Source organism: Piliocolobus tephrosceles, chromosome 17 (assembly GCF_002776525.5).
Source record: "Piliocolobus tephrosceles isolate RC106 chromosome 17, ASM277652v3, whole genome shotgun sequence".
NCBI classification, from domain to species: Eukaryota; Metazoa; Chordata; class Mammalia; order Primates; family Cercopithecidae; genus Piliocolobus; species Piliocolobus tephrosceles.
This window is the reverse complement of record NC_045450.1, coordinates 1,198,388-1,225,568: the sequence shown is the minus strand read 5'-3', so window position 1 is coordinate 1,225,568 and position 27,181 is coordinate 1,198,388. Positions and strand designations below refer to the sequence as shown.

At 62.4% G+C, this 27,181-nt stretch overlaps 5 protein-coding genes across 8 annotated transcripts; 2 read left to right on the top strand and 3 right to left on the bottom strand.

Annotated features, from left to right (window-relative positions):
• Positions 1–126: 126 nt before the first annotated feature.
• MRPS34 (mitochondrial ribosomal protein S34) lies at positions 127–1,412 on the bottom strand. Its single transcript, XM_023189175.2, has 3 exons — positions 1,033–1,412; positions 838–880; positions 127–733 (listed from the first exon to the last, which is right to left on the bottom strand). Exons 1-3 carry the CDS (start codon positions 1,351–1,353, stop codon positions 441–443), a joined length of 657 nt encoding a protein of 218 aa, XP_023044943.1. The 5' UTR covers positions 1,354–1,412; the 3' UTR covers positions 127–440.
• Positions 1,360–5,100, top strand: EME2 (essential meiotic structure-specific endonuclease subunit 2). The gene is made up of 8 exons (XM_023189171.3): positions 1,360–1,702; positions 1,933–2,069; positions 2,457–2,549; positions 3,245–3,336; positions 3,519–3,612; positions 3,771–3,886; positions 4,017–4,206; positions 4,288–5,100. The coding sequence occupies exons 1-8, from the start codon at positions 1,462–1,464 to the stop codon at positions 4,456–4,458; spliced, it is 1,134 nt and encodes a 377-aa protein (XP_023044939.1). The 5' UTR covers positions 1,360–1,461; the 3' UTR covers positions 4,459–5,100.
• Positions 4,943–11,007, bottom strand: SPSB3 (splA/ryanodine receptor domain and SOCS box containing 3). 2 transcript variants are annotated; one of them, XM_023189169.2, is made up of 7 exons: positions 10,687–11,007; positions 9,517–9,654; positions 6,619–6,796; positions 6,319–6,506; positions 6,136–6,238; positions 5,937–6,062; positions 4,943–5,650 (listed from the first exon to the last, which is right to left on the bottom strand). In XM_023189169.2, the coding sequence occupies exons 2-7, from the start codon at positions 9,640–9,642 to the stop codon at positions 5,304–5,306; spliced, it is 1,068 nt and encodes a 355-aa protein (XP_023044937.1). In that variant the 5' UTR covers positions 9,643–9,654; positions 10,687–11,007; the 3' UTR covers positions 4,943–5,303. The 2 variants fall into 2 exon arrangements, with proteins under 2 accessions (XP_023044937.1, XP_023044938.1); XM_023189170.1 differs by lacking the exon at positions 10,687–11,007 and adding an exon at positions 10,277–10,672.
• An 81-nt stretch (positions 11,008–11,088) lies between these two features.
• NUBP2 (nucleotide binding protein 2) lies at positions 11,089–16,676 on the top strand. Of its 3 annotated transcripts, XM_023189174.3 has the most exons (8): positions 11,154–11,240; positions 13,492–13,630; positions 14,031–14,149; positions 14,250–14,448; positions 15,186–15,340; positions 15,460–15,570; positions 15,679–15,748; positions 16,037–16,676. In XM_023189174.3, the coding sequence occupies exons 2-8, from the start codon at positions 13,621–13,623 to the stop codon at positions 16,180–16,182; spliced, it is 810 nt and encodes a 269-aa protein (XP_023044942.1). In that variant the 5' UTR covers positions 11,154–11,240; positions 13,492–13,620; the 3' UTR covers positions 16,183–16,676. The 3 variants fall into 3 exon arrangements, with proteins under 3 accessions (XP_023044941.1, XP_023044942.1, XP_023044940.1); XM_023189173.2 differs by lacking the exon at positions 13,492–13,630 and having other exon boundaries at positions 11,089–11,240; XM_023189172.2 differs by lacking the exon at positions 11,154–11,240 and having other exon boundaries at positions 12,473–13,630.
• A 1,238-nt stretch (positions 16,677–17,914) lies between these two features.
• On the bottom strand, positions 17,915–21,197 carry IGFALS (insulin like growth factor binding protein acid labile subunit). Its single transcript, XM_023189161.1, has 2 exons — positions 21,107–21,197; positions 17,915–19,905 (listed from the first exon to the last, which is right to left on the bottom strand). Exons 1-2 carry the CDS (start codon positions 21,120–21,122, stop codon positions 18,104–18,106), a joined length of 1,818 nt encoding a protein of 605 aa, XP_023044929.1. The 5' UTR covers positions 21,123–21,197; the 3' UTR covers positions 17,915–18,103.
• Positions 21,198–27,181: the final 5,984 nt, after the last annotated feature.

The following is a 27,181-nucleotide window of genomic DNA, read 5'->3' as shown; positions in this document are numbered from 1 at the left end:
TTCCACCCACGCGGCGCCCTGCTGCGCACCGCCCGAGCCCCCGCCCCCCGGCCAGGGCCAAGACCACAACGTCAGCCCTTCTCTCCCAGGTCCTAAAGACAGCGCGCAAAGACACCGCAACCCGGAGTACTTCTTTTCTCTTTATTCCCTTCCATAGCTTCTGCCGGGATCCAGGCAAAGAGAGCACTCATGGGGGAAGGGGAGCTAGCGCTTCCCGCTTTCCTCAGCGTGAGCCTTCGGAGTTGGGTGTGGGGGCGGCAGGGCCAGAGGAAAGACACAGGTGGCGATTTGCCCCAGCCCTCCCCCACTAAAATGCAGATCCTCAGAAAACGTCGTGGAAGGTGACCTCCCAGCTCCGGGTGTAACGCGAAGACGATTTCTTTCATCAACAACATCCCCGCTGCCTCGCAGCCCCTCAGGCCCCCGCTGGCTCTGGCATTCTAGACGGGGGTGCCCTTGGCCCTTCCTTTGTCCTCCTGTTTTGCAGGGTAGTCCCAGGGTTCCATGCGTGCCCTCTGCACATTCAGCATGGGCTCCTCGGTGCTCGTGTCTCCATTCTTCTGTCGTTCTGCGAGAATCATGGCCCGGAGGAGCGGCGGGTACGGCACGGAGGCCAGGCTATTCTCCGGCGCCGGCGTGAACGCGGTGAAGGCCTCCTCTTCGTGCTTGGGCACCAGCCGCCAGTCATGGTACATGACGTGTTCGATCTCCCGCGCCTCGCTCTCCGTCTTCCCTGATGAAGGAAAAGAGGAGTACTGCACACACATTTGCTGTGCCGTCGGTGGTCGGCATCGAACTGCCGGGCACCCGCTCTCCACCAGCTCTCCCGAGCCTTACCTTTGAAGGTCAGGACGCCCCAGGCCTTCCCGTGATCCAAGTTCTGCAAAGCCAGAGGGAAGCGAGGTCAGCTCGCAAGGCTCTCGGCCCCCGAGATCAGGAGGTGGGAGCCTCAGACACGCAAACCTGCAGGGAGGAGGGGAGGCGGGGAGACCAGGCGGCTACAGGGGCGGGGTGCGGACGGGGTGCACGCACCTGCGCCGTGTAGTCGGGCTGCACCCGCGTGAGGCGCCAGTAGCACGGCTCATCGTGCTGCCACAGCCAGGACTTGCGCGTGACCAGGCGGCCCAGGCCGAAGAGCGGGAGGCGGCCGAGCAGCTGCAAGAGGCGGCTCTCGCGGCGCACGTCGGCCCAGGCCCGGACCGGCAGCCGGCGTCCAGAGAACGGCCGCGTCAGGGTCTCGTAGTCCACAGCGTAGAGCTGCGAGTCGCGCGGCCTGTTCAGTTTCTCCCGCAGGGCGCGCACGCGGCGGGCCAACTCCGCAATCAGCCGCGGACGCACCTTCTTCCGCGCCATGGCGGATCCGCGTCCTCAGAGCTCCGGGAGGAAGCCGCCGGAAGAGGCCGGTGTCCCAGGCTAAAGTGTTCGGGCGCTGCCGGAAGCGAAAAAGAAGTCGGTCCGGCCATGGCGCGGGTTGGACCCGGGAGGGCGGGGGTCTCTCGCCAGGGCCAGGGACGGGGCGGGAGCGGTCAGCGGCGACCTCCAACCTGGGAGATCTCAGACTCCGACGCTGAGGGCCCCGCCGGCTCGGAGGCCGCCGCGAGAGCCCGGGACTCAGCAGGGGAGCGCAGGGCGGCTGCCGAGGCGTTGCGGCTGCTACGGCCGGAGCAGGTCCTGAAGCGCCTCGCGGTGTGCGTGGACCCAGGTGCGGCGGAGGGCACGGGCGATGCTCGGGGTAGGAAAGGCCTTTCTCCGCCAGGCGGCGCCCTCCGTCCGACGGGGCGGGGCGCTCGCGCCGAGAGGCCTGGGGCCGGGCGCGCTTCCCAGTCGGGGGTTTGTGCCGAATGCAGACTGCCAGGTCCGCGCCCCCGCCCAGGTAGGGCGCTCGCGAGGGTGGAGGGAAGCAGTGACCGCGCTCCTCTCCCCTGGTCCCAGCCATCCTGGAAGACGCTGGTGCCGACGTCCTGATGGAGGCCCTGGAGGCCCTGGGCTGCGAGTGCCGCATCGAGCCCCAGCGCCGAGCCCGCAGCCTGCGGTGGACCCGAGCGAGGCCCGACCCCTGCCCCCGCAGCGTGAGTGGTCGCGGGTTCCCGAGGGCCAGCCCCGAGCTGGCTGTTTTGCTTTCATGATTTCAGTCCTGGAGCTGTCCCTGAGGCAGCTGCCCTGGGCCGTGCGCGTCTCGCGGATGGTAAACCACGGATGGAGAACGGAAAGTGGGGGTGCCCAAGCCGTTTTGCTGGTAAAGAGCCCAGCTGGCTGGATGTGGTTCCGTCCGGAGTCAGGCTGTGGTCGGGATTCCTGCCGGCCCCACAGACCTGACCTGGGCTTGTGTAGAGCAGTCCTGTCAGGTCCTGGGCTTGGCTGGGGCCACGGACCGCGTTGCTGCTAGACTGCCCAGGCAGGGCCCCTGGGGCACCCGGGGTTGAGACAGGCAGCAGCGCGTCCCCATGTCCCCACAGCTGCCTCCTGAAGTGTGGGCTGCAGATGAACGGGAATTCCTGCTGCTGCTGGAGCCCGAGGAGTTTCTGCAGGGCGTCGCCACGCTGACCCAGGTGCTCGGGTGGTGGCAGTAGTCCCTCTCCAGTTAGGAGGGGTGGGTTCCCAGCCGGGAGGCGCCTGCGCTGCCGGTCCCTGCCCTTGTAGACGGGGCTGGAGGGGGCATGGGGCAGGCCAGGATTCCTCTTCTGATCCGAAATCCTAGAGGTTTCTAGGGTGAGATGGAGAAAGCTCCTGGGCACCTGTGGAGGCTACAGCTGCTCCTAGAGGGTCCTGAGAAGTGCCAGGAAGCCGGGGTCTGGGCAGTAGGCTGCAGGCGGTCTGTGTTCGTCCTCTGACAGTGGACAGCCCGACTCCTGCCTGCAAGGAGCAGCGCTCAGGTGCTGTTGCACCAGGCAGCATGGGGATAGGCCAGACCCCTGCCAGGTCCCTGTGTCCAAGGATGAGTCTCTGAAGCCCCTGCTTTGTGCTAGGTTAAAGCTAGGCTGGAATACAGAGGTGGACCAGCATGAGGGGCTCAGGGGAACTGAGATGTGCCCAGGCAGCCACTCTAGGGGTCTCCTTAGCCTTCTTGGCCTCATGGAAGGCACAGAGCTGGTTTTCTCAGAAGGGGTAACAGAACAGAGGCTCCTCTGGGCACCACTGGCTCTTTCTCAGGCCTGCTGTTCTGCAAACCAGCTGTGGCCTGGTGGCCCATGGCCCTGAGCCGCAGCCTCCCGTGAACAACTGTGCCACACGTTCTCATCTTCAGATCTCTGGCCCAACTCGCTGGGTGCCCTGGATCTCCCCTGAGACCACCACCCGGTCCCACCTGGCTGTCATCGGGCTGGATGCCTACCTGTGGTACTGCTCACTCTCATGCCCACACCAGGGCTGGCTGGGACGGGGGTTCAGGGGAGGTGGGCACACTTGTGGGGTTGCTGTGGCACAGCTGATCCCACTTCCCCAGGCGGGCTCTGGCAGAGGCCATGCTCGGGCAGGGCAGGCCCCATGGGGAGCGGGGAGGAATGGTCACCTCTGCTCAGGTCTCGCCAGCACGTTGCCCGGGGGACACAGCAGCCGGAAAGCCCAAAGGTGGCCGGTGCCGAGGTGGCCATCGGCTGGCCGCAGGTGGAAGAGGTGAGGGCCTGTCTGAGCTGGGTGAGTCAGGTGGCCTGGGTCCCGGTGATTGGGCTGCTGGCTGGGTTTGGTTCCCAGCATGGCACATGGGGCAGCTATCAGCTGTGTCCTGGGGAGCCTTCCTCTGGCTCGTGCCCACCGGCTTGCCTCCTCCCCAGGCCCTGGTGCTCCTGCAGCTCTGGGCAAACCTGGACGTGCTACTGGTGGCCTCATGGCAGGAGCTGAGTCAGCACGTGTGCGCCATCACCAAGGCTCTCGCCCAGTGTCCCCTCAAGTGCGTGACACCTGGACTGAAGGGGGCGGGGGCAGGATCACCTCAAGGTGGTGGCGGGGCCTCCCCGGCCTCTGGAGAGCTGCTCAGGTGAGGTTCTAAAAGGCGTCTCCCTGTCCTTCCCCATCTCCAGGCAGTACCGGGAGTCCCAGGCCTTTTCCTTCTGCACAGCAGGGCGCTGGGCAGCCGGCGAGCCGGTGGCAAGAGACGGCACAGGGCTGCGGGGGGCCTGGCGGAGGCAGATCAGGCAGTTTAGTCGAGTCAGCCCAGCCGTGGCCGATGCAGTGGTCACAGCCTTCCCCTCCCCTCGCCTTCTGCAGCAGGTGGGCCCCTCCCTCCTCGAACCCCTCCAGGTGCAGAGGCCCAGTCCCCAGGCACCCTCTCATACCTTTGCCTGCCCTTAGGCGCTCGAGGCCTGCAGCACGGAGCAGGAGCGCATGGGCCTCCTGGCTGACCTCCCTGTGCTGCCCAGTGAAGGTGGGCGTCCCCGCAGGGTGGGGCCTGACCTCTCACGCCGCATCTGCCTCTTCCTGACCACGGCCAACCCTGACCTCCTGCTGGACCTGGGCTCCTGACCACACGTGGGACCACCAGGACAGCATGCAGCCTTGGAGACAGACCAGATACCCCGGCGCAGTGGGAGAGGACCTCAGCCATACATGGCTCCTCAGCCTGGGTGGGTTCTCAGCCTCTGGCTGAGCAGGTCTGACCTCAGGGGGACGGTGGGTGGTTGCAGGGGAAGTTTCAGGTAGCTGGGATGAGAAGCGGGGCTTCTGGCTGGCAGATGGCTGGTGGTTCCTATGCTGAGTCCTGGACACACGGGCCACAGGGGAGCTCAGCAGCAGGGCTGTGTGCCCCCCCCCCCCCCACACACACACACTTGGCAGGGGCCAGAAGGCAGCACCAGGGCCCCACTGCCACCTGGAGGCTTGGGGTGTGGCACCCTCAGCCAGGAGCAGTAGGGGACTCCTGAGGGTGTTGGGGGCAGTGAAATCTGGAGAAGGCCCCGGATTCTCGCAAGCCTGGCCTCTGCATGGATGTGTTTCAGCTCACGCCACGTGGGTGTTAGACATCACCTCTACATTTATTGCAGTCACTTAAGTCTACAACGGCGGGGCAGCCGCCGACAGCATGCAGAGCAAGTTAGGAAAATCCGAGTCCCTGTGGGAACGGCAACGGCGGGCTCCAGCCAGGCTCTCCTCACAGCCTCCCACAAGACCTGGGGCTCAGGGCAGCTGCTTCCCCACCCAGCACAGCAGCAGAGGGTCCCTAGAGCCTCCACAGAAAGGACTGTCCCAGCCTCGGGAGGCAAGCGATGGCTCCCTCCAGACGGGCCTCATCCAACTCCGCCCTGGAGTGTGGCTGGAAGGAAGGGGCAGGAAACAGCTGTCCCAGCCCAAGAAGAGTTTCCACTGGGAAGTTAGGTCCGGCGGCAGCGCTTCCTCTGGCAGGGCCGGGGCTCGCGACTGCTGGGGCAGGCCGAGGTTGCTGCCTGGGGATCAGACACTGGGGCCTTGCGGCGGCTGCAACTCATGCTCAGGACCCAGCCCAGCTTGTTGTGTAGCACCTGCTTGAGGCCTGGCGGCAGGGGCAGGCCCTCCAGCGTGTCCCCCGAGTCTGGCCGCAGCTGGCGCAGGCGGTGGCAGCAGAGGTACTGGAGGGAGGTGGCGCTGGCACAAGAACGGGTAACTTTCATGCTGCTTCGGGCTGCCGTGGAGCACACCATCGGGTAGAACCTCTTGTTCTGCAGCTTGGTGGCTGCCACGCCTGGAAGGGAGAGGCTTAGCCTGAACCCCGGGCAGGGAAGAGGACAGCTGCCGGGCACAGCCCCTCAGACCACATACTACAGTCACCTGGGTGGCAAGGCAGAGGGTGCACGTGCTGGCCCTGCCACTCCAGCCTGACCTCACTGTCCCAGCCCCTGGGACCCTGGGGCTTCAAGCTTCTAGAAGGAACCCTTTCAGGAAACCTCAGTGTCCACTGGGCTGGGGTATGGTGGCCACCTCCCTCAGGGTGACAGCTGAGAGGAGCTCAAGTCCTGTGGCGGCCTCACCTATGCACTTCCTGTTCTTGAAGAAGGTGAGCGTGCCGTGCCAGGTGTCCAGGTGTACACCGATGATGGAGCCCTGGCCGAACCGCGATGAGAAGCTGGTCTTGTCGCCCTTGTGGTGGAGGAGGCCTGGGGGCAGCCAGGGTTGGAGTGAGCCCAGGAACTCCAGGCTCAGCCCCGCCCCACCCTGGGCCTCACGCACCCGTGTAGGAGAGGCCCCAGCTGTCCTCATCTCTGCCCAGCAGGCTGCAGAACGTGTGGCGGTATTTGTCCAGGTCCACATCCGATGTCCCGATGCCCACCATCTAGGAACGGGACGGGCAGAGGGCACTCTGGGCCACGGGGGCCGGGCCCCCCAGAAGCACCCTGGGCCAGAGCAACTCACCATGTCGGTGCCGTAGACGGGCGAGGTCATCTTGATCTCCCAGAAGTGCTGGCCCTCCCCCAGCTCCTTGGTGCCCCGGATGGCCGCTGTGCCACAGCTGTACTCCATGTGGAAGCTGACCTTGCGGTTGTCACAGCTCAGCAGGGTGGCCGATGATTTATTCAAGTCATCCCAGACCCAGTCAAAATCTGTAAGAGAGGCCCAGGCTGGGGCAGCCCTGAGAGCTCCACGGGGCTCTGCCCTGCCCACCCCTAGGCCCGCCCGCAGTGCAGCCCCAGCAGGGGCCAGGCCCCATCTCACACTCGTCTTCCTCTCCGCATCGACAGTCCTTGCCCCGGTGGGCCGAGTGCAGGCTGCTACAGAAGGAGGCCTCGCTCTGCCCGGCACAGTCACAGAAGGACTCGCCGGTCACAGGCACCGCACTGGGGATGGATGGCGGCAGCGCAGAGTACTCGGGGTCGGAGTCCGAGTCGCTGTGCTGGGAGAGAAGGGCCGGCTGTTCCTGCCTGTCGTCCACTCTTGCCCTCTCACCCCTGCCTTCTGCCAGCCCAGCCTGAGCCTCTTCCTCCCCTTCCCTGAGCCACCCAGGGAAGGATGGGGGTCCAGGCCTCCAGGGACTTCACAGGACCCCGAGTGCACGGCCCAGGCTCCTTCCTAACAGGCTCCAGCTCTGCCCCGTTCTGCACGACCAGGAGGGCCCTGGAGGTCCAGCCACTGAGCAACAGCCAAGGCCATCTGGCCTCCCAGTCATTTCTAGCCGGTGGATGGGCCCTGGCCCGCCCTACCTGCCCAGAGCTGAGACGGTGTGGACACCTTCCCCACTCGGCCAGCCCTGCAGGGGCCCCAGGCAAGGCCACCACCCCCGCACCAGGCCCAGCTGCAGCCACCTGGCCTCAGGGCAGTCCCCACCACACTGTGGCCCAATGACCTTCCTGTCACCTGAGCAGACCCTGCCTCACCACAGGGCCCTATTGCCCAGTGTCCACTACATGCCCCACCCCTCCTGGTGCCGGCTTCAGCTGTCACCTGAGGCTTCTCCAGCCCCTTCATCCCTGTTCTGTTTTTCTTCTTTTGCTTCACTGATGTTCTCCTTGGTCCTGATTCTTGGCCTCCTCCCACCGGAATGTGAGCTCCTTGTGGGAGGTGGGGCCCCTCCCAGCCTCCTCCCTGTCACAGGCTTTGTGGGGGCCACCCAGGGCCTGAATGGACCGGGGGTCAGCAGGGAGAGTGCTAAGTGACCAGGGGGGCCCTGTGGCAGAAGCCTTGGGACAGTGAGAGTACAGGTTGGGGGCTGGTCCAGAGAGGTGATGTGACCCCCAGGAAGCCACAGGGGACCATGACATGGGCGCCACCAGCTTCCAGGTGAATGAGGACCTATCCAAAGCCAGCTTCAGGGTAGGACACTGTCCTCTCTGGAGGGGACGGCCACACCCCAAAGATAAGGCAGGCCCAGAGAACCCTACCCCACTGCCTGGAAGTGGGGATCCCCAAAGCCAGGGTAGACCGACTGAGTCAGAAGCCAGGGCACAGAACTGAGCACTTGTGCAGCAGGTCCAGGGCTGGGCTCCCTGGACAAGGAGACAGACTGAACGCCACTGCCTACCTCCTACCCACAACGGACTGCAGGCCCATTTGGTGACAGGACAAGCAGCCCGTGTGTCGGACACTGCCCAGCCCCTAGGCACGCCTGCATCCCACAGCCACGAGCCATGTGACCTGCAGGAGCTGGACGTGGGTGGGAAGGCAGGTCAGGGCCTCTCCCTGGCTGGAGCAGGGAGCTCCAGGAGACCCCAGGGCAGCCCCCACCCAGTGGGAAAGACCTGCTTCCCAGTTTGCCCCCAAGGCCTAGTGGACCCACGGGGCTCAGGGAGTTCTCACTCGGAGGGGAGCCCAGCCCCTCCCAGGACACCTGGCTGAGTCTGAACAACTGTGCAGGGGAGCTGTGACAGCAGAGCGCAGCAGCAGGTCACACAAGCAGCAGCCCCGGAAGGACATGGCCCATGGTGACAGAGGACAAGCAGCATGCATGCGTCAGACGCTGGCCTATGGACACACCCACATCCCACAGCCATGACCCTGCGAGGCCAGGACAGACTGCTCCAGGGCACATGACCTGTGGCAGCTAGAAGTGGGGCAGGAAGGCGCAGCCACACTCCTGCTCTGGTCCAAGGGAGATAACAGGAAATCGACTGGGAAATCACCCCCCACAGGGACCCCCACCCCTCCCAGCCTCACTGCACCCCATCAGGCCAGGCAGCTGCCCTCAGGGTCTGCTAAGGTGGGGGTCAGGGGCCATGGGTGCAGGTAGCTCTGCCTGCAAAACCCACAGGCACATCAGATCACCTGGGCCGCAGACAGACAAACACCTGAGCTGTTCTGAACACCTTCAGGCTCCTGGGCCTCCCGAAGCAGGTGCAGAAATTTTTACCTCCAAGTACCAGGGTTTTTTGTTTTGATTTAACACACATGTATGTGAACAAAGAGCATGTGTTTGCACTGGCAGAAGAAGCGTCCGGTAGGACACGTAGCAAGTTAACGATGGCCACCTCCAGAAATGGACTAGGTAAACCAAAGAATTTTTTTGTTTTGTTTTGTTTTCGAGTCAGGGTCTAGCTGTGTCACCCAGGCTGGAATGCAGTGGTGTGATCACAGCTCACTACAGCCTTGACCTCCCTGGCTCAAGCAATCCTCCCACCTCAGCCTCCTGAAGAGTTTGGGACTATAGGCACGTGCCACCACGCCTGGCAAATTTTTCAATTTTTTGCAAGGACAGTTTCACCATGTTGCCCAGGCAGGTCTCAAATTCCTGGGCTCAAGTGATCCTCCAGCTTCAGCCTCCCAAAGTGCTAGGATTTATGGGTGTGAGCCACAGTGCCCAGCCCCAGACTGGAGAATTTCTGTTGAATGAACCAAAAGCAATTGCCGACCTCTCCATAGACCATGGATTTCAGAGGAGAAAGCACAGTGAAGAACGCAGTGTGTTCTGAGGTCCCGTCACCCGAGGCTGTGTGTGCTTTGCCAAATGAAAGAGTCTCACTGAATGTGGCGTGCCCAGCAGACAGGCCCAGGGTTGGCCTGGTCCTCTGGCCTCAGAAGCATCTTCCCCTCCAATGGATTCCCTGTTCAGGGAATGCCCGCCTGCCTAGGGCATCTCCACACCTTAGCCCCGCCATGTCCGCCTGGCCCCCTGGGACCTACCTGCCCATCAGAGTCGTAGCCCCAGTTAGTGGAGCCTGCTAGAGCCACAGCCCGGGCATCTGCGTCTCGGCGGGCTGCACTCAGGACGAAGTGCCAGGCCCTGCTGTTCCGGGGGCGTCTGGCCATGGTGGAAAGAATCTAGAAGAAAACACAGGCTCTGGGCAAAGGAAGACTCACAGCGCTCCCAGCCCTGAGCTTCCAGGGTGGGCCACGGACCCACTCAAAGTGGGGATTGCAGGCGCCGCGCCGGTGCCCAGCCAGGGCTCCAGAACGCTTCAGGAGCCTGTACCTCACTCCAGGATCTGAGCAGCTCAATAAAACCTAGGTAGATCCTGTGAAACGCCAGCCAGACACCCATGACTCCGGAATGCGAATCCCAGCCCCTGTCTCCTGCTCCACCTCACGAATCTGGCCACCCCGCCCGCCTGTCCCGCAGGCACTTCAAACTTCTACTCGCTCCTCCTCCGTCGTCCAGTTTGACAAATGGCATCTCCGGCCTCCCAGTTCCTCATGCCAGAAGCACGGTGGTCACCCCTCCCTGACACCTTCCCCTCATGCCCGGCCCGACAGCCGCACCCGCCTGCATCCTCCTCCCGCCACCATCCCCTGGGCCACACGGCTCAGCTCGCCTTCCCCTCGGCTGGCTACCGCCAGGGCTCCTCGTGAAACAAATCTTAAAACCTGCTCAGCGCTGGCCGCTGTTCTGGCATAAAAGGCAAAACGCTGCGAGGGCCAGGTCTGCGCTTCCCAGGCCACTTACCTAGCCCCTCCCTCGCCAGCTCCGGGGTCCCCGCCCTGCTCCCCGTGGGTTCCGCCTCGCCTTCCAGGGCCGACCCCTGCGCCGGGCTCGCGGCTGGCAACGCCCGCTGGGCCCCGGGCAGGGTTTCAGGGAGGCCGGGGAGGATCGCGGCGCCCGGACCGCCGAACCCTGTCCAGCCCCAGGCGAGCGCGGGTGCAGCCGGAGCCGCCCTCCCCGGGGCCGCCCGGCCTGGCTGTCCCCTCCCGCGGGCGCGCGGGTTCCGGAGTCGGCGGCGCCAGGGAAGCCTCTCTCGGGCGCGGCCCTCAGGAGAGGAACAAAAGCGGTGCCCTGGCCGCGCTGCTGCCGCCGCGCCCGCAAGGTCAGCGCGCCCGCCCCGAGCCCGGGACCGCGGCCCGCGACCAGCCGCTCACCTGCAGCCCCCGCAGCGCGCTCCGCTGGCCGGGCCCTGACCCACTTTCCGCCCGGGCGCGAGACGTAAACAATCCCCGCCCCCTGCACCCATTGGCTCCTGGGGAGAGGGGCGGGCACACCTGTCTCGGAGCTTCGAGCGGGTGGAGGGGGGGGCGGGAGTCGGGAGACAGAGCTATTGCCGAGAGGTTTCGGGAACTGTCAATCCTAATCCAACGTTCCTATTGGCCAGTTTGCAATCGATTGGAGACAAAGCCCGCGCGCCCATTGGACCCGGGGGGAGGCGGTCGCGCAGGCCGCGTTGACACGAAAGTAGGTCCGTGCCCGCGTCGTCATCTGCGCAGGAATTTGCGGGACGGGCTAGGGAGCTCCTCCGGCTATCTGATTGGCTGAGACAGCAGGACTAGGCCTATCAAGAGGAGCCAGGGGTGGGCACGCACTGCCCATTGGTTGGAAGGCCCTTCGCTCCTTCTGGGATGCTGACGGCCCGCGGGCGGAAGCGCAGGGCGGCCGGGAGCTCTGGACGGCGGCGGCGGAGGGATGGAGGCGGCGGCCGGTGAGTGGCGGGCCAGGGAGCGGAGCCGGGACAGGGCCTCGCCTGGGGCCCCGCCGCACCCCATCTCGGGGAGGCCACGCTGCGTCGCGCGCCTCCGGTGCGACCATCACCGGCCGGCATGGCTGGGCCAGGCCAGAGGTCGCGGCGCAGGCGTTTTCTAAACACGGTCGTTTTCCGCGTGCCCCGGATTCGATGCGGAAGGTCCGTGACCTCGGAGGGCCTGAGTCGTGGAGCTGGAGGAGGTTTTAAAGGAAACTTTGTTGAGCACCGCGTTGTAGGCGGGCGCGGTGGCGCCTGTGGGCCCCGCTACCCTGGAGGTCGCGGCCGCGGTCGCAGCTGCACCGCAGCCCGGGCAGGAGCGAGACCTTTTAAATAGGTCACGCGCGTAGTCATGAAAGTAAAACGGACGCCGGCATCACTTGCTTTTAGTTATTTGTGGAAGTGGCGCTTTAAGTTCAGAAAAGTGAAAGTTGCGCGGGACGGAATTCACACCAGTGCGGAAGATGCGTTCGCCAGGTCAGCGCCGCGGGCCCTCATGAGTAGTGGGAGCCGCATTTCTCTTCCAAGACAGCTGGAGTCCGGTACCAAAAAGAAAACATTCCTCGAACAGCACGGTCTTGTAGCACAACTCTGACAGATTAGAAATCCAGGGCTGGAGTCTTATTCCAGAGGAGAAGCCTGGAAAAGCCTGTCCTTATTATCAGGAAGGATTTACTACAAAGTAAAGGATATTACTAAGATTGGTAGAAGCTTTTTTTTTTTCTTTTTTGAGACAGGGTCTTACTATCGCTAAGGCTGGAGTGCAGTGGTGCGATCATAACTCACTGCAGCCTTGACCTCCTGGGCTCAAGCGACCCTCCGACCTCAGCCTCCTGAGTACCTGGGACCACAGGATGCACCACCCCGCCTGGCTCATTTTTTAATGTGTAGACATGAGGTCTTAATGCGTTGTTGAGAGTGGTCTGGAACTCCTGGGCTGAAGTGATCCTTCCACTTTGGCCTCTCAGAGTGCTGGGATTACAGGCGTGAGCCACTGCACCTAGTCCAAGCTTTTATTTTGTTGCGGGGAGACGGAGACTCCCTTTGTTACCCAGGCTGGAGGGCAGTGGCACAATCTCGATGACGGCTCACTGCAACCTCCACTTCCCAGATTCAAGCAATTCTCCTGCCTCAGCCTCCCAAAGAGCTGGGATAGCAGGCATGCGCCACCCTGCCTGGCTAATTTTTTTGTATTTTCAGTAGAGACGGGGTGTCGCCATGTTGGCCACGATGGTCTCGATCTCCTGACCTCGTGATCCCCCTGCCTCAGCATCCCAAAGTGCTGGGATTACAGACGTGAGCCACCGCGCCGGGCCCCAAGCTTTCTTTAAATGGGGAAAATATGCACGTAAAAATTCAGAAGGCCTAGATTGGGGAAGGAGATGGTGCTCAGCCTCCGTCCTGTGCTTCAGCACAGCCGCCCCACCCGGCAGGCTCACGCTGACTGGGCTTTGTTGAGAACGGGCTTAGGAGCTGCCTCAGTTTGCTGAGCAGTGAAACGTTCTTAGGGGAACCTTCAGGGTTGTTGTCCCGGTTCCCTGACACTAGTCCCTGCGTTTACCATGGTGCTCAGCCCAACCCACCGGACAGGCACAGCTCCCACCTCTGCCAACAAGGAAAGCCCCTGGGGGTTAACCCTGCCGCTGGCGCCAGCACCGATGGCAGTGTGGCAGTCAGGACCCAGACCTGACAGAAGTGCCCACTCCCTCTCTGCACAGGTCACTTCCAGCACCTCTTGGTGTTGCAGGGATTTAAGTCAGAATCCCTTTTATTGCCTCAGGGATGACCGCGAGGCTGTGGTCTCCGGGCTTTGTGTTTGCAGGAGTGTGGGGCTGGGGCTGGCTTTTCTGTGGCCCCGGAGGAGACCTCAGGCAGCCTCTGTAGGTCTGAGGACCTGCCTGCGTGCCAGGTTCTCCCAGGAGGCTTTGGACTTGGGGCCTTTGAACCTACCCTGAGAGGCGCATCAGGACGGGGTGGTTTTTCCACGTCATGTCTTGAGCCCCTCACATGCATCCTCCAAGGACCTGCCAGCAATGGAGCAGCTTGCTGGAGACAAGGGGCATGACCTCAGCGGTGGCGCTGGGGTGAGAAGGCAGGGGTTTTGCCAAGGTGTCTGGCACCGCGTGGCAGGGACAGGATGGGACCCTGGAAGGAAGAGGAGCTGGGGCTGTGCGGGGAGCAGCCAGCTGCCCTCACCTACTGCACATTGCAGGAGCCGAGAGCCAGGGACGCCGGTGTGCAACGCGTGGTTGTTGCCACCCTGGGCCCACAGCTGCCAGCATTCCTCCTGAGAACTGGAGGCGCAGGGCAGCCTCTGCTGCCTCTGCCGAGCCCCGGGTGCATGGACTGGGGTAAGGGTGGAGTCTATTTGGTTTCGTTAGAATTAGCAGGGGGCTGGCAGTCTCATGATCATGACACTCAGGTGTGTGAGCTTGCACACGCCTGCGCATGAAGGAGCGCACGCACCCTTGCACGTCCCGAGAGGAGAGTTGGGCAGTTTCTGCTTTGAGCGGCACAGCCTCAGGCGGGTGCAGGGAGTGCCATAGTCTTAGAGGGACCCCTCTGGGTCTGGGGCTGCAGGGGACCTGCCTGGAGGTCTTTACATCAGGGCGAAGCCAGGCAGGGGCTGCCTCTGGCTCTGGCGATTCACCACTGCCCCGCTCAGAATGTGGGTGCAGGAGGTGGTGGGTGACCCCGTGTGTGGGCACAGTGGGCACCAGGAGCCCTGACCTCTGTCGTGTTTCTCACCAGAGCCTGGAAACCTGGCGGGCATCAGGCACATCATCCTGGTCCTCTCAGGAAAGGGGGGCGTTGGGAAAAGCACCATCTCAACGGAGCTGGCCCTGGCCCTGCGCCATGCAGGCAAGAAGGTGAGCGCCCCGCCCCTCACTGGGCGGAGCCCCGGGCAGCCACCTGCATCCCAGCAGAGGCCTGGCGGTGCCCCGGCCTAGGCTGTGCCCCTCCTTGCAGGTGGGGATCCTGGACGTGGACCTGTGTGGCCCCAGCATCCCCCGCATGTTTGGGGCACAGGGCAGGGCCGTGCACCAGTGTGACCGCGGCTGGGCGCCCGTCTTCCTGGACCAGGAGCAGAGCATCTCGCTCATGTCCGTGGGCTTCCTGCTGGAGAAGCCGGACGAGGCCGTGGTGTGGAGGGGCCCGAAGAAGAACGGTAATGGCTGGGCAGCCTGTCCGCTGTTCTGACGAAGGTGTTAGCACTGGCGCCGGCCTCCCCCGTGGAAATGCCCCCCTCCAACAGCCAGGCCTGTGCTTGGGACCCGCACAGGACACCCGCGACCAGGCCCAGGGCTCTGGCTGGGGGTGTCTCGAGTTGGGTCTGTGCTGCCACACAGCCGACCCCCATTCCCGGTTAGAGGGAGCGGGGTCTGCTGAGACCCTGGCCACGGCATGCAGGGACCTGGGGCCCCCGTGGGGCAGGTCGTCAGGCGGAGCTGAGGGGTTCTGGTGCCTCTGGAGCAGGTGGCATTAGACGCCCCCAGAGGCAGGGAGAGCCTGGTGGGAGTGAGGCGCAGGCTCTGGGTGCACCAAGGGGGCGTCTACCACAGAGAATCTGGGTGCTCCCATGTGTGGCTACAGACCCCTGGAGAGTCCTGGCTCCGTGTTCTGATATGGGGCGTTGGGGAGTCGGGGGGGCTCTGCGGGCAGGGGCTGGATGCTGGAGAAAGGGACGCTGTAGACGGCCCTGGCCCCATCTTTGCACTCCTGGTCAGGGTCTGGCCGGCTCCTGCATCGCTCCAGGGCCTCCCGAGAGCCTGTGATGGAGGCTGGTGGCAAGTGACACGTGATGGGCTGCAGCTCCTCGGCCTGACCTGGCTGGTTCTTAGTGGCACAGGGCCACGTGTGCAGACCTGCCCTGTCCTGACCGCCCCATCTGTCCCGTCTTTGCAGCGCTGATAAAGCAGTTTGTGTCCGACGTGGCCTGGGGGGAGCTGGACTACCTGGTGGTGGACACGCCCCCGGGGACCTCTGATGAGCACATGGCTGCCATAGAAGCCCTGCGCGCCTACCAACCCCTGGGGGCCCTCGTGGTCACCACACCCCAGGTACCCCTGCGGCACCTCCCCAAGTCCCTGGGGGCGGCTTCCCAGTGGGCTGGGCGGGTCTCCCTGCCTGTGCGCCTGGCCGAGCCCAGCAGACCGCCGCCTTGGCTCCTGCCCCTCAGGCGGTGTCCGTGGGGGATGTGAGGCGCGAGCTGACCTTCTGCAGGAAGACGGGCTTGCGGGTGATGGGGGTCGTGGAGAACATGAGCGGCTTCACCTGCCCACACTGCACAGTGAGTCCCGGGGGTGGCAGGGGGACCGAGGCAGCGCCTGACCCGGGGGGGTGGCAGGTAGGCCGAGGCGGGGCCTTGGGTGGCGCTGGGCTCACTGCCATCTCCTAGGAGTGCACCAGCGTCTTCTCCAGGGGCGGCGGGGAGGAGCTGGCCCGGCTCGCCGGGGTGCCCTTCTTAGGTGAGTGTTCCAAGCTGGTGCTGGGGTCCCGGCCTCCCATTCCGTCTCTGCCCTGGGTGGGTTTGACCTCCGTGCCCCCAGTGCCCGAGGGAGGGGAGGGGATGCGAACTGTTTCTTCCTCTCTCCTCGGGCCACACGCCGCACCACTGCGACCTCATCCACCCGCGCCCTTCTCAAGGCCCTCTGCAGGCACACGGGTGGTTCGGGTGCGTCCGCTTTTGGCCAGCTGAGCCCGTGCTGGGAGCGGGAGGTGCAGACACAGCGCCACACCTCCCCTGTGCCCTGCAGGCTCTGTGCCCCTGGACCCCGAGCTCATGAGGAGCCTGGAGGAGGGTCACGACTTCATCCGGGAGTTCCCCGGGAGCCCCACCTTCACCGCACTCACCGCCATAGCGCGGAAGATTCTGGACGCCACGCCCGCAGGCCTCCCCTGACTAAGGCCACCTCGAAGCCGCCTTCCAGAGCCACCGAGGGCTCTGCTCCAGCCTCTCAGAGAAACGGAGAGGGCTCGGTTCCCGGGCCCTGCGGGGGCAGGCCCAGGCGGCGTCAACGGGAGAGCGGCTCCCTGACCAGCCTGCCGCAGGGATGTAGCAGGCACCAGCAGCTCTGCCTGGTTGGCCTGTGGCTGAGAGGACAGCTCGGGCCCTGGTGCTGTGGCCTGGGTGCCCTGCAGCTGTGAGACGGGGGCGGCCTGGACGCTCCTCCCATCCACGTTTCCACCTGTGCCCCTGGCAGCCGCGTGTCCACACGGTTAGCAGAGCTCAGGATTTCTGCAGTCCTCAGGTGACCGCGGGCCACCGGCACCCTGGGGTCACTGTCACCTGCGTGAAGCTGGGGGAGGGCTCCCTAAGGGGGCGAACGGACCTCAGCCCTGTCTTGTGACTGTAGAGGAGCCTACCATTAAACGTGTCCACTGCTGTGATGACGAGTTGGATGTTTCTAGAGTCTTCTGTCCTTCGGGGTCAGATAGCACCTGCTTCTGTAAGTTCCTGGCCTGGGCTGGGCCGGGCCGGCAGGTTCGTTAGCTTCGTTGTCAACAAGCGCCTGGGTACAGGTGCTGATGCATTTGCATCAAATTTGGTGGGAATTTGGGGAGATTTTGTGATGAACCTGAGAGCCGGGCCCTTTGCTGTGGAAGAATGGCCTCCCTGGGACACTGCGGGACCCCTGCTGGGACTGAGACCCGAAGTCGGGTTGAGAAGGGAGCTCCAATCCCAGGGGCCTCTTGCACCTCTTCTCAGTGAGACCTGAAAGGAGAGCCGTTCCAGAAAGCAGGACGCATTGTTTTTCCCAAAGGAGGAGCTCAGCCTTCAGCAGAGGACCCTGGAGGTGGGGGTTGGGAACCAACCTGGGCAGTCCCCGGGCGGGTGGGAGGATGCCAGGCGCACCTGGGCCAACAATGCCAGTGCCCTGAGGGGGCAGAGAAGACCAATGCCGGGGGCATCCGCAGGGGGTGCAGCTTCCCACGCTAGACTGACGGCCTGCCTGGGGCTCACTCCTCACCCCACCTCAGCCTCACCCTGGCTGCCTAGACCACACCCCTTGGGACACTGCCTGGCCCTCAGGGCGATGCCTGGAAGAGGAGGGGTGACATGTAGAGCTCCCGGGGATTTGAGTTGGGGCCATCATTCCTGGGGGATGTCCTGCAGGGAGCCCGAGGGGCAGCCGCAGGGACCAGGAAGACACACAGGTGTGGGGCAGTTGGCCAGGGCGGTGGCAGGGCAGGATCCAGACAGGGGCCCTGGCCATGGCTGAGCCGGGTAGGACAGAGGTGAGGAGACCAAGGCGCACCCCAGGCAACGCCGTCCTCCCCCACCCTAAGCCAGGTGGTTTTTTTGAGACAGGGTCTTGCTCTGCCGCCCAGGCTGGAATGCGGTGGCACAGTCTCGGCTCACGGCAGCCTGTACCTCCCGGGCTCCAGTGATCCTCCTGCCTCAACCTCCCTAGGATCACAGGCATGGGCCACCATGCTCGGCTAATTTTTTTTTTTTTTTTTTTTTTTGGTAGAGATTGGGTCTCTCTTAGTGTTGCCCAGGCCGGTCTCTTAAATTCCTGGGCTCAAGTGATCCGCCCACCTCGGCCTCCCAAAGCTCTGAGACCACAGCTGTGCGCCGTGCACCCCGCCTCCTTCCCTGGTTTCACGCTCGCAGTCACGCACCGTGCCTGTTAGATTCAATTGCCTTTGCCTTTAATTGATGACAGCTGGGGGCCGCCATGCCTTCCACCCAGTCAGGCCCTTCTGTCTTTCAGCAAGTGAACAGCGCGGGGCTGCGTGCCTGCCAGGCCCCTGAGGACACTGAGGACCTGTCCCCAGCACAGGGTGAGCCAGGCGGGGGCCCGAGTCCGGGGCCCTGGTCAGCAGGGAGCGAAGTGGGCCTCGCCGAGGTCCCGCAGGTCGAGCCCCACGACCTCGGGCGGGCTGGCACAGGTGATGTTGTTGTAGGTGTACGTGGGGGGTTGGCAGTCGTCCCCCTCACAGATGGCCTGGACGAAGCGGGGCACGGCATTGGGGTTCTGCAGGGCAAAGTCCCGCAGCGCCTTGAGGGGGCAGCTGCAGTCCCAGGGGTTGCCCTCCAGCCACAGGCGCTCCAGGCCAGGGGGCTGCGGCGTGAAGGTCCGCAGTGAGTTGTTCCTGAGGTTGAGGTAACGCAGCCGCCCCAGCGGTGCCAAGAGGCTGCCGGGCAACGCCTCCAGGCGGTTGTGCGAGACGTCCAGCCAGAAGGCCCGCTGCAGGGGGCCCAGGGCATCCGCCGGCAGCTCCGCCAGGCGGTTGTGGGAGAGCAGCAGGTACTCCAGCTTGCCCAGGCCCTGGAAGAGCTGGTGGGGCAGGTGCGTGAGCTGGTTGGAGGTCAGGTCGAGCTCTAGCAGCTCCGCCAGCCCCCACAGGCTCTGCTCCTCAATGCCCACGAGGCCGTTGTCCTTGAGGAAGAGCCGGCGGAGCCCCGAGAGGCCGGCAAAGGTGTGCGGGCGGATGCGGCCCAGGCAGCTGCCCTGCAGGTGCAGGCTGTGCAGCTTGCCCAGGCCCCGGAACACCTGCTCCGGAAGGTTCCGGAGACAGTTCCCAGAGAGGTTCATGACCGCCACGTTGGTGAGGCCGAGGAAGGCGCCCACCTTGATCTCCTGGAGCTGGTTGTGGTCTAGCGTGAGCACCTCAAGTTGCCCCAGGCCCTCAAAGCTGCGCTCGGCCAGCTGCCGGATGCGGTTGTGGCCCAGCTGGAGCTCCTCCAGGAAGTGCAGGTCCTCGAAGGTGCGGGGCCGCAGGCTGGCGATGGCGTTGTGGGACAACCGCAGCACGCGCAGGCCCAGCAAGCCGGGGAACGTGTCCTCCAGGAGGCCAGCCACGCGGTTGTGGGACAGATCCAGCCATCGCAGCGCCTTCAGGCCCAGGAAGGCGCCCGGGGCCACGGCAGCGATGAGGTTGCGGTCCAGGTAGAGTTTCTGGAGCCGGGGCAGCTGCGCGAACACGTTGGCCTTGATGGCCCGCAGCGCGTTCCTGCTCAGGTCCAGCTCTCGGAGCTCGGCCAGGCCGCTGAACAGTGCGGGCTGCAGGTAGGCCAGCCTGTTGCCCGCCAGCACCAGCTCGCGCAGGCCGCCCAGACCACGGAACGCCGCGTCGGGGAGCACAGCCAGGCTATTCCAGCCAAGGTTGAGGTCCCAGAGGTTACCGAGGCCCTCAAAGAGCCCGTCCTCCAGCCTGCTCAGGCGGTTGTTGCCGAGGCCCAGCGAGGCCAGCGCGGGTGTGTGCGCAAAGGTGCCGACCGCCAGGCTGCGCAGCTGGTTCCGCTCCAAGTGCAGGTGGCACAGGTTCTCCAGGCCCAGCAGTGCCTGCGGCTCCAGGCTGCCCAGCTGGCCACTCTGCAAGTTGAGGAAGGCCAGGCTGGAGAGGTTCCGGAAAGCCGCCGGGGGGATGGATGAGAGGTTGTTGCTGTCCAACCACAGGGCTTGGGTGCCGCCCGGGATCCCGTCAGGCAGGCGCGTGAGGTTCCTGGAGCTGCAGAAGACGCTGAGCTCATCCGCCTCCTCATCGTAGCTGCAGGCACAGGTGGCCGGGCACGCTGGGCCCTCGGCTTCCCCCGGCGTTCCGGGCTCTGATCCCTCCAGGCTGCGGGGGCCCAGTGCCACCCAGGATAGCAGCAGCAGCGCCAGGGCCAGGCCTCCTGCAGGGGGGAGAGGCTTGGGGAGGCGGCCCGAGGAGGGCTCTGCCCGAGTGAGCCTGATACCAGCACAGCCGGAAGCAGTGCTCAGGTGTGAACTGAGGCTCGAGGTCATCCGCTGAGATGCGAAGAAGCCGGTGAGCCCCACACGTCCTCTGGCCCAAAAGCTGACGCTGCGCTCCCCACCCCATGGGACAGAGGAGTGGCCGGCCCGCCCGCTGCACAGACGCTGAGGGCTTGGCTCTCTAGCTCTGCGCAGGCCACGTGGGCTCGGCCAGGCTGGGTCTCGGGCTGTCTGGCATGTGGCAGCCGCACCCCCAAGGCAGGCACTTGAGCCAGGCCAGGTTGCCACGTTGGCCTAGAGGAAGGGGAGGGAACTGAGCCATTGGCCAAGGTCCGGCCATCTTCCGAACATTCTGGAACAGGTCTAGGTGGGCACTCGCTCACTGCCCTCAGAGGCTGGACAGGGAGCTGGGCACCTCCTGCCCCAGTTAGGTCCCCTCAGCGGGGTCTCACCTGCCTGCATCCAGGTCTTGGGTGCTCGGGGGGGACCGGGGCACCGCTGTTGGGGGACAGGTAGGAACCCCGGACTGTCAGTCACCGAGGCTCACATTGCCTTTCAGGACAAGGGGCCACAGGCCTCACAGACCCGGCCAGCAGCCTCCCAAGCAGTGATGACCCAAAACCTCCCCTGTACGCCCCCCCCATCCTCAGAGGGTATGGAATAGCTGGGATGCTGGCAGGGACAGCGAGGTGGGGTCCCCCTGACTGCCCTTCTGCCATGATGGGTTGGGGGTGGCCTGAGCCAGCTCTGAGCTCAGCTCAGGCTTGGGGGTGGCCGAAGCCGCAAGGGGTCACCCCACAGAGACAGTGGGGTGTGAGCCAACATCTCCTGCCTGGGCTGGGCTATGACGCAGGCTGAGGGGCACCTCCCGTTGCCATTCTGGGGCCTGAAGGCTCCGGCCTGTGCCTGGTCCCCCTGCCCTGCGCTGCCGCCAGTGTCCTTAGGGTGAAGGACACAGACCCTCTGGTGCCAGGCACAGCTGCATCTTCCCTGCCAACCCCAGCAGATGCATTTCCGACTGTGGGCTCCCCAGTCTCTGGGGGGGACTTCCTGGGGGTCACCCCTGGCCTCTCCCCAGTGGGCTCAGGGTCACGGACTGGCCACCCCCAGAGCAGGTGGCGGGGTGCTGGGGGGCCTCACCTTTCCTCAGGGCCATCCCGCGTGCAGGGCAGGCGGCAGGCAGGCAGCAAGGGAGGGTACGTCTGCTGCGCCGGCCACCCCTGCCCTCTGGATTTCCCCACTGCGGGGCAGCCCGCGCCTGTCACCTGGCTGACCCAACCCAGCTGGCCCTACCCAGCTGGCCCTGGCTCTGTTAACCCCCTCGTGCCGGGCAGCCGGTGTCCGCCCGGAGCCCTGGGGTGCAGACAGCGCAGGGGTGAGGGAGCTTCCGTCGGGGTCCAAGGTGGGCCGTGATGTGGCCCTGGGGGCTGATGGCCAGTGCCCGGGCCCTATGCAGGGCTGACGGGGGAGGGCTGGGCAGCGAGGTCGGGGTGGCCACCTGCAGCAACCTGGGAGAGGCTGGGGCTTGAGGCAGGTTTGGGGAGCCCAGGACTTTACCAGTTCCTGTTGCCGGCAGGGTGCCCCCTGGGAAGCTCCTGGGGTCTTGACCTCACCCCTGGCCTGAGCAGCCAGCCAAGTGGGCCTCAGGGGCTGCCTCCCCTTCCCCGCGCCCCACCCAGCCATCCACCCGCCCTCCCGGGGGTTCCCTAAAGCCTGGGTGGGAGCTGCCATTTGTTCTTCAGGCCCATGGTGCTGTCCAGGGCCCAAGCTCGCCCCACCTCTCCCACTGCCCCGCCCCCAGCCTCTTCTAGGAACGCCTGGCAGGGCTGCAGGCGCCTGTTTGCTTTTGCCCTGCACCATCCTCGGGGAAAGTGTGGGGGTGGCCTGGCCATGGGAGCCAGGTCTTGTGCCCCAGACAAGCCTCACCTGCCCCTTGCTGTGCCCCAAGGCTCTGGTGAGGGCCTGGCCGCCCCACAGTCACCGCTTGTGTGCAGAGAGGCCACAGGAATGTGTGCCCAGCCATGTCCGAGGCCACCCCTGGGCTCCTCCTCCACCTGCCTCCAGCGGCCCCTCGTTCCCCTCCACCTGCTCAGACCACTTCCCAGTCAGTGGCTGTCTCCACCAGGGCCTGAGCCGCTGCAGCCCCTCCTCTCCAGGTCCCTGCAGGCCCCTCCCCTGGCTGTCAGCGGGGCCTGCCCACCAGTCCCTCGGCAGTGGGAAAGCGTTCAGGGAAGCAGCCGGGAGGGGCGCAGGTGGGGGCAGAGCCAGGGCTGGGGGAGACCGCAGCTCTCCAGGGCCCTACCCCATCCGCAGCTCCGAGCTGTGGGAAGCTGCCGACCCACTGTCATCATCTTCCCTTTATCAAGAATTGATCATTTTCCAGGTGGCGTCTCGGCTCCTCTTCTGAGAAATTATAGATCCACGGGGAGAAAGTCCACACCCAGAAAAACCCACGATCCGTTTACTCAGCAGAAAACGCGGACTCAGCAGGGGCCTGGGGCCAGTGGACCTGGGCGGCCTCCTCTCAGGAGAAGTCCCCGTGTGGGGGCCCCTGGCCTGTGTCAGGCCACACACCACACCTGGGAGCCCTGCACGCTCCAGGCGGGAAGGGAGACTGTGTCCCCGTTCTCTTCCTTTGGGAGAGGCCGAGCGTCGTGGGCAGGCAGAGCCTCACCAGGGTTGCGGCAGCTGGGGAAGGGGCTCCAGGCCTCTGATGCCTGTGGTAACACCGAGGCCTACACACACACATTCAGCCCACTGAGTTCCAGAGGCCGCCATCACTGCCACCACCCCCGATGGCCCCACTCCCCGTGGCCTGTCCTGGCTCAAGGCCGGTGGCCTCCCAGGCTCCTGTCTTCAGGCTGCACAGAGCCTGGCTTTCTGTAGGACAGGACCGGAGGGAGGTGAGGCCATGTCTAGGTCAAATCCTGGAATGCAACTGTCCCTTACTGTTAGCAGCAATGCCAGCAAGCCCTATGGCTCCGCATCCTGTGGGCACACACCTGTCCACACTCAGGCCGTTGGCAAGCGGATGGTGGCCGCCACCGGGGAGACCGAGCATCTTGTCTAGCACACGGCCGCAGGGTCATCCGGCCTCAGCCACTGCTGGTTGCAGTATCTTGCCAATTTTCTAGTTAGCTGGCTGATTTCTGACTTGCAAGACACAAGGAAGACCAAAAGCTTTCTGCACGCACACCTGTCAGGTATGTGGCCGGTGGTCTCTGTCACACTGTGTGGCCTTTCCATGCTCTCATTAGGATTCTGGTGAGTTGTTTGTTTGTTTGTTTTTGAGATGGAGTTTCGTTCTTGTTACCCAGGCTGGAGTGCAGTGGCGCAGTCTCGGCTCACTGCAACCTCTGCCTCCCAGGTTCAGGCAATTCTTCTGCCTCAGCCTCCCAAGTACTGAGATTGCAGGCATGAGCCACCACGCCTGGCTCATTTTTTTTTTTATTTTATTTATTTTTTGAGACGGAGTCTCACTCTGTCGCCAGGGCTGGAGACCAGTGGCATGATCTCAGCTCACTGCAACCTCTGCTTCCCAGGTTCAAGCGAGTCTTCTGCCTCAGCCTCCCAAGTAGCTGGGATTACAGGTGCCCGCCACTAAGCCCAGCTAATTTGTTGTATTTTTAGTAGACACAGGGTTTCACCATAATGGCCAAGGTGGTCTCGAAGTCCTGACCTCATGATTCACCCATCTCAGCCTCCCAAAGTGCTGGGATTACAGGTGTGAACCACCGTGCCCAGCCCCTAATTTTGTATTTTTAGTAGAGATGGGGTTTCTCCATGTTGGTCAGGCTGGTCTCAAACTCCCGACCTCAGATGATTTGCCCACCTCGGCCTCCCAAAGTGCTGGGATTACAGGTGTGAGCCACTGGGCTGGTGAGAGTTCTTAATTTTAATTAAGACGATGTCCTGGCCAGGTACGGTGGCTCACGCCTGTAATCCCAGCACTTTGAGAGGTCGAGGCAGGTGGATCACAAGGTCAGGAGTTCAAAACCAGCCTGACCAACATGGTGAAACCCTGTCTCTACTAAAAATACAAAAATTAGCCAGGCGTGGTAGCACAAGCCTGTAATTCCAGCTACTCAGGAGGCTGAGGCAGGAGAATCACTTAAACCCGGGAGGTGGAGGTTGCAGTGAGCCGAGATCGTACCATTGTACTCCAGCCTGGGCAACAGAGTGAAACTCCATCTCAAAAAAAAAAAAAGACGACGTCCCTTAAATGTTGAGCTTGATTCCTCAAATACCAACAACAAAGATGGTGATACAGTTCGACTGTGTCCCCACCCAGATCTCACCTTGAATTACAATAATTCCCACGTGTCAAGGGCAGGGCCAGGTGGAAATAACTGAATCATGGGGAAGTCTTCCCCATACTGTTGTGGGTAGTGAGTTAGTCTCATGACACCTGATGGTTTTATAAATGGGAGTTCCCCTGCAGACGCGCTCTCGCCTGCCACCATGGAAGACCCTGTGCCTTCTGACATGATTCCGAGGCCTCCCCAGCCATGTGGAACTGTGACTCCATTAAACCTCTTTCCTTTATAAATTACCCAGTCTCCGGTATGTCTATCAGCAGCATGAGAAAAGACTAATACAGTAAATTATTACTGTAATAATTATTATTACAGTGGGACACTGCTGTAAAGATACCCAAAAATGTGGAAGTGACTTTGGAACTGGGTAACAGGCAGAGGATGGAACCATTTGGAGGGCTCAGAAGAGGACAGGAGGATGTGGGAAAGTTTGGCACTTCCCAGACTTGCTGAATGCCTTTGACCAAAATGCTCATAGTGATACGGCCAACAAAGTGCGGGCTGAGGTGGTCTCCGCGAGGAGGAACTTGTTGGAAACTGGGATAAAGGTGACTCTTGCTGTGCTTTAGCAGAGACTGGTAGCATGTTGCCTCTGCCCTAGAGATTGGTGGAACTTCGAACTTGAGAGAGATGATTTAGGGCATCTGGTGAAAGAAATTCCTTTTTTTTGTTTTTGAGATGGAGTCTCGCTTTGTCACCCAGGCTGGAGTGCAGTGGTGTGATCTCGGCTCACTGCAACCGCTGCCTCCCATGTTCAAGCAATTCTCCTGTCTCAGCCCCCTGAGCAGCTGGAACTACAGAAGTGCGCCGTCATACCCAGCTCATTTTTGTATTTTTAGTAGAGACGGGGTTTCACCATGTTGGCCAGGAGGGTCTTGATCTCCTGCCTTTTGTGATCTGCCCACCTGGGCCTCCCAAAATGCTGGGATTACAGGCGTGAGCCACTGCAGCCAACCAGTGAAAGAAATTTCTAAGCAGCAACGTGTTCGAAAGGTGACCTGGGTGCTGTGTTAAAAGCATTCAGTTTTATGTATTCACAAAGATATGGTTTGGAATTGGAGCTTTAGTTTAAAAGGGAAGCCAACCATAAAAGGCTGAAAAATTTGCAGCATAGTGATGCCATAAAAAAGCCCATTTTCTGAGGAGAAATTTAAGCTGGCTGCAGAAATTTGCATAACAAGGAGCCAAATGTTAATCACAAAGACAGTGCGGAAAATGTCTCCAGGGCATGTCAGAGGCCTTCAGGACAGCCCCTCCCATCACAGGTCCCGAGGCCTAGGAGGAAAAAATGGTTTAGTGGACCGGGCCCAGGGCCTTGCTGCTTTGTACAGTCTTGGATGCCCTGCCTCCCAGCCATGGCGAAAGGGAGCCAAGGTACAGCTCAGACTGTTGCTTCAGAGGGTGCAAGCCCCAAGCCTTGGCAGTTTCCATGTAGTGTTGGGCCTACAGATGCCCAGAAGTCAAGAATTGAGGTTTGGGAGCTGGGTGCAGTGGCTCACACCTGTAATCCCAGCAGCACTTTGGGAGGCTGAGGCAGGTAGTTCACCTGAGGTCAGGAGTTTGAAACCAGCCTGGCCAACATGGCAAAACCCTGTCTCTACTGAAAATACAAAAATTAGTCAAGTGTGGTGATGCGCACCTGTAGTCCCAGCTACTTGGGAGGCTGAGGTGGGAGGATCACTTGAACCTGGGAGGCGGAAGTTGCAGTCAGCCAAGATCATGCCACTGCACTCCAGCCTGGGTGACAGAGCAAGACTCCATTAAAAAAAAAAAAAAAAAGGTTTGGGAACCTCTGCCTAGATTTCAGAGGCTGTATAGGAACACTTGGATTTCCAGGCAGAAGTGTGCTGCAGGGGCAGAGTCTTCACAGAGAATCTCTGCTAGGGCAATACGGACGGGAAATGTGGGGTTGGATCCCCGCAGAGTCCCTACTGGGACACTGCCTAGTGGAGGTGTGAGAAAAGGGCCACCATCCTCCAGACCCCAGAATGGTAGATCCACTGGCAGCTTGCACCATGCACCTGGAAAAGCCACAGACACTTGACACGAGCCTGTGAAAGCAGCTGGGAGGGGGGCTGTACCCTGCAAAGTCACAGGGGTGGAGCTGCCCAAGGCCTTGGGAACCCACCTCTTGCATCAGTGTGATCTGGATGTGAGACATGGAATCAGAGGAGATCATTTTGTAGCTTTAAGATGTGACTGCCCTGTTGGATTTCGGACTTGCATGGGGCCTGTAGCCCCTTTGTTTTGGCCAGCTTCTCCTGTTTGGAATGGATGTATTTACCTAATGCCTGCACCTTTGATTTTACAGGCTTATAGGCAGAAGGGACTTGCCTTGTCTCAGATGAGACTTTGGACTTGGACTTTTGGATTAATGCTGGAATGAGTTAAGACTTTGGGGGACGGCTGGAAGGGCATGATTGTGTTTTGAATTGTGAGGACATGAGGTTTAGGAGGGGCCAGGGGCGGGATGATATGGTTTGGCTGTGTCCGCACCCAAATATCATGTTGTAGTTCCCATAATCCGCACACGTGTGAGAGGGACCCGGTGGAGACAGCTGAATCAGGGGCTTGGTTCCCTCCATCCTGTTCTCTTGAGAATGAGTTCTCATGAGATCTGATGGGTTTATAAGGGGCTTCCCCCTTCACTGGGCACTCATTTCTATCTCCTGCTGCCACGTGAAGAAGGACTTGTTTGCTTCTCTTCCCACCATGATTGTAAGTTTCCTGAGGCCTCGCCAGCCTTGCAGAACTGCGAGTCAGTTAAACCTCTTTTCTTTATAAATTGCCCACTCTCAGGCAGTCCTTTATAGCAATGTGAGAATGGACTAATACAGATGGGAAAATAATGGCAACATTCTTTTTTTTTTTTTTTTTTTTTTTTTTTTTTTTTTTTTTT